The 5,198-nt window shown below is 55.8% G+C and overlaps 1 protein-coding gene across 1 annotated transcript in view; it reads right to left on the reverse strand.

Annotated features, from left to right (window-relative positions):
• NOTCH3 (notch 3) overlaps window positions 1-5,198 on the reverse strand; it is a gene marked incomplete at its 5' end in the record, with an annotated part of 53,469 nt that overhangs the window by 47,169 nt on the left and 1,102 nt on the right. Inside the window, 1 exon segment of the mRNA XM_011980613.1 lies at window positions 2,801-2,879. Coding sequence (XP_011836003.1) covers window positions 2,801-2,879 — 79 coding nt within the window.

Here is a 5,198-nt window from a genome sequence, read left to right on the forward strand (position 1 = left end):
AAAGAAAGAAAGAAAGAAAGAAAGAAAGAAAGAAAGAAAGAAAGAAAGAAAGAAAGAAAGAAAGAAAGAAAGAAAGAAAAGAAAAGAAGGAAGGAAGGAGAGGGAGAGGGAGAGGGAGGCAAGGAAGGGGAAAGAGAAAGAAAGAGGAAAGAAAAAGAAAGAAAGAAGAAAGAAAGAGAAAGGAAGATAAATGAAGGAAGGAAGGAAGAGAGGAAAGAAAGAAAGAAAGGAAAGAAAGAAAGAAGGAAAAGAAAGAAAGAAGGAAAAGAAAGAAAAGAGAGAAAGAAGGAAAAGAAAGAAAAGAAAGAAAAGAAAGAAAGAAAGGAGAAAAGTTTCAGACCCAGGATACAACCACCCAAGCACACATAGGCCCAGAAACCACAGCTACACACATAGAGGGACACACCAATTGGACCCCATGGCCTGGCCAACACTCAAGATACCAACCCACAGCATCCGAGGCGGAAATGAGCAACTCTCACTCACAGGGACAGACAGCAGGGCTCCCACAAACCCTCAAGTCCCTTCCCTGGGACTTATATAGCCTCCTATGAAGGGATGGGAAGGTGGAGGGTTGGGAAACTGACACTACTGTCGGTACCTTCATCTTTGCGGGGGTGGTCCTTTAACCTGCACCCCCCTCCCCAAGCCCACCAAGGAGTGTGAGAAATTGGAACTGGGAGGGGTTGGTCTTAAGACTGGAAATCTCCAAGGGGCTCTAGCGGGGTCAGAGGGAGGGGCTTGGAGAAGCCAGAGAGTCCTAGCTCCGCCCCCCAACGCTGCCAACCCTCACCCCCCTCTACCTCCCCCGTCCCTGGCGCGGTTGTCCTCCCTCCGGCTTGTCCCAGACGCCTGCGACTGAGCTCAACAAGCGGCTGACTCAGTCAGCGTCACCCGCAAGATCCCCCCCACCCCGGCCCCCAGCAAAACAGGTCGGGGCAAGGCTGAGCAAGCAGAGGTGCGGGTGGCGTTGGGAGGGGAGGGCACAGCTCCCGCCCCCTCCTCCAAGGCCCGCAGGGCGACCACTGCGGCCGCGACCGCGCGTCGGGAGGGGGCGCGCTGAGCTGGGCGCCGAGGATAGCCGGTCCCACCGCCAGGCAGGGCGCGACCCGCGCGGGCCCCCTCCCAACGCCCCGGGCGGGTTCCCACGCTCTGAGTCCCGCGCCCCCGCCGACCGGTCGGGCCGGTTCCAGCCCCAGCCCGCGCCCCGCCCCACGGCCTAAGCTTTGGGGGAGACGGAGTGGGGAGCGCAGATCTGGTCGGTGGGGGGGGGGGGCACAGCGGGTGAGGCGAGAACTAGGAGATGGGGACGAGGTCTATGGAAACTTCTGCGGTCGGAGGCGGGGAGTCTTGGGGGATCCATGGGTGGGGTGACAGCTTGGGGCATCCTTGAAAGGACTTGAGTATTTGAGACCATGAAAGAGACTCGTGGGGGGTGGGGGGCGTGTAGGCAGTGGTTCCCACAGCCCCGCTCGGAGGATTGAGCCCGCTCCACTCCGGGCGATCCGGGCTCCGGGCGCCGCGCACGCCGGTGATTCACCTGTCGAAGGGCGGGGCAGCCGCGGGCGCATTCACCTGTCGGCAGTATTCCAGGCGCGGAGCTCCACTGCGCAGGCGCCCGGCCCCACCGCTCGCCCTCCCAGGTGTGTGGCTCCAGGTAAGGTCACACTTTTCCCCATCCAGCCCCACCATCGCAGACCCCCCAGCCCCACCCAGGAAACCCCCTCAAGTCAGGCTCAGCCCTCTACAAAGGTGAGCCCGAGTGGGAGATCCAGCCAAAATAAATGTAGGTGTAACTTCAAAGCGGCTCCTCTGGGTCTAAAATCACCCCAGACCCACCCAGCTTGGGACTGACCCAGTACTTGGCACACATGATGCTGAATAAATGAATACATTAATGAGTCAATTAATGGCTACTGCGTGAACTGCTGTTATTAATGATAGCATGAAAGGAGCCAAGCATTTCCTCATAACCTTGAGAGACTTCTCCTTAGAGCACCTGTTTCCTGCCTCCCTACCATTATTATTTATAATAATGCCTATGTGTTGAGCACATACTGTATTCTGAGCAGTTAATGTATGCTGAGTGCATACAGGAGTTATTATTGCCCCATTTTCCAGATGCAAAAACTGAGGCTCAAAAAGCTTGAATGCTCAAGGTGTCCCAGACCCCAGAATTCAAACTGAGCTCTTTCTGTCTCTCCTCAGCTTTTTCCCAGCCTCTGCTCTGCTCCCCGCAACCCCCTGCCTTTCCTTGCGATATCTAACAAATTGTTAGAGCCTTCTTAAATTGTTAAGCCCCTTCACAGTCGCCAGGGTGAAGCATACCCTATTTCACAGGTGCAAGTAAGTGACAGTGAGGGACTGTATTATAGGCCTCCTATGTCCCCCACCACTAAATGTTGAGAGACGGGAGGGGCGTGGAGGGTGTGAGCCACTGCCATTGGTCCCTGAGAGTTTGTTGACTGAATAATACCTGCCTCATGGGGGGCTTTACATGTGACCTCAGGTGGCCAAGAACTGTGAAGCTGGGATTACCAGGTCCATTTTGCAGACCATGACACTGAGACATAAAGAGTTTAATTCCTAGCCGGTCAGCAACATGATGTGGGACTTGAACCCAGGCCAAGAAGACTGCAGAGCCCCTGCTCAGTTTTCAATGAGGAAACACGAGAGGTTGCCCAAGCCACACACATGTAGGAAGTGGTAGAGATATCCATGGTGAACACAGAGGCAGAGGGAGAAGACAAATCACACCCCCCACACAGGGCCCACTGGTGGCTCTGAGCCAGGCACTCACAGGCAGGCAGCCTCCCGGGAGGGCAGCTGGGTGCAACGACCTCCATTTGCACACGGGCTTCCGTCCAGGCAAGGGGGGGCTGTGTGGGGGCCAAGGAAGGTGGAGGATCAGCCAGGTGCCCAGGAACCCCAGGCCCAAGTGACAAACCCCCTCCCTCCCTCCACCAGGCAACAGCTGCATGGGGCTGGGGGCGTCTCTGCGGATGCAGGGAGTCCCCCCATCCACAGTTCCCATGGCCCCCCCGCCCCAGCCCCAGCTGTTGAGACTGCAGCTGTCCCTGCCAGCTCGAGCCCTGGGAACCACAAAGCAGGGGCGGGCAGGAGGAGGGGCTGTCTTGTGCCAGATGTGGGGGCTCGGGAAGCTGCCAGAGCCAAGATGTGCAGAATGGGGTGTGCTGAGACAGGAAGTAAGGGTGCTGAGTGTTACAGGGAGGTCTGGGGCTTCAAGTCCAGGTTCAGGGGTAACAGAAGGGGAAGGGGCAGGGGGTCCTAGGGCCACAGGCCTTCCTTTCCCTGATGGGCATCTACTCCAGCCAGGCAGGCCTGCGTTGTGCTCTTGGGAGAGGGACCAAGGCATGTACCCACGAGTGAGCACAGCATCTCCAGGAGCAGCCAGCGCTGGGCGTTGCTGGAATAGGGTGTGTGTTGAAGGGAGGAGCAACTGGCACAAGGCATGTGCTGCCCTGTCCAACATCGCCATCCCTAAGGGCTGTGTCCCTCTAGGGTGTGGCATAGTCTAACTGTCCTGCCAGACAGGTCCAAGGTGTGGCTGGGTCTGAGCTAGTGGAGAACTGTGTGCATTCGATCAGGTGTGGGGACACAGTGTGTATGTCCATGCGTGCTCATGTCAGAGAGTGGGTGATCGAATGAAAGGAAGATCGATAAAAACAGAAAGACGGACACAAAAGAATGAACTAGAAGCAGATAGACCAGGAGAAGACAGAGAAGGACAGAAAGAAACAGGTCAGGCACAGAGGCTCACGCCTGTAATCCCAGCACTTTGGGAGGCCGAGGTAGGTGGATCAGAGGTCAGGAGATCGAGACCATCCTGGCTAACAAGGTGAAACCCCGTCTCTACTAAAAACACAAAAAATAGCCGGGCGTGGTGGCGGGTGCCTGTAGTCCCAGCAACTCAGGAGGCTGAGGCAGGAGAATGGCATGAACCCAGGAGGTGGAGCTTGCAGTAAGCCAAGATCCCGCCACTGCACTCCAGCTTGGGCGACAGAGCGAGACTCCCTCTCCAAAAAAAAAAGAAAGAAAGAAAGAAAGAAAAATAGAAAGCAGCCAGGCGCGGTGGCTCACGCCTGTAATCCCAGCACTTTGGGAGGCCAAGGTGGATGGATCACCCGAGGACAGGACGAGTTTGAGACCAGCCTGGCCAACATGGTGAAACCCAGTCTCTACTAAAAATACAAAAGTTAGCTGGGCGTGGTGGCGGGCGCCTGTAATCCTAGCTACTCAGGAGGCTGAGGAAGGAGAATCTCTTGAACTCGGGAGGCGGAGGTTGCAGTGAGCCGAGATCGCACCACTGCACTCCAGCCTGGGAACACAGTGAGACTCTGCCTCAAAAAAAAAAAAAAGAAAACAAGAGGGTGAGTGACAGAATGAGTTGAACTGATCCTGAGCATGGGCGTACATGATATACGTCGCCTTCGCCACAGAACAAGCCAACTGGACACTACCACCCACACCAGGACCTGTGGGTGCTCGTGAACTCACGCTGTGGGTCTCATAACATGGGCTATGGGTCATGCTGAGCTGTAGGCAATGTGAGCCACATGTGTGTGCGTGCACGGGCTTGTGTGTCTGTATGTGGATTTGGGCATGCATCTATTGTGTCCCTGTGCAGCTACATGTGAGTCTATCTGTACATTCATGTCAGCGTGGGTGTGCCCATGTGTGTATGAGCTGCGCACCCATACAGGAGTGCACAGATGTGTGTGCTGTCTGTATGCAGGCTGTGTCTGTTGTGCGTCTATGTGAACCGTGTATCTGGGTGTACAGCTGTGTGTTGGTGTGACCTGTGTGTGCACCAGTGTGTCTGTGTATGGGTTGGCTGTGTCTGTCCATCTGCATGTGTGAGCTGGGTGTAAGCATGTCCTTGAGTCTTCATCTGTGTGCTGAGTGTGTGCAGGCAGCGTGTGTACCACACCTTGCACTAGCGATGCACAGTATGTGTGATCATATTTGTGTGTGCATGTATGTCAATGTGTGAGCTGTGTGTGTGAAGCCGGCTGTGTCTTTCCTGGGCCAGGTGTGCATGTCTGCGAGTGTGCTGTGTGTGTGCAGGTTTGCATCTCTGTTACGTGACCTAGAGCTGTGTGTGCCAGCGAGTGTGTCACAGGCCATGTGTGTGCGCCGCTGGTCCGGCGGAGGCGGCTGCTCCTGCCCGGTCCTGT

Source organism: Mandrillus leucophaeus, unplaced genomic scaffold (genome assembly GCF_000951045.1).
Source record: "Mandrillus leucophaeus isolate KB7577 unplaced genomic scaffold, Mleu.le_1.0 Scaffold215, whole genome shotgun sequence".
NCBI classification, from domain to species: domain Eukaryota; kingdom Metazoa; phylum Chordata; class Mammalia; order Primates; family Cercopithecidae; genus Mandrillus; species Mandrillus leucophaeus.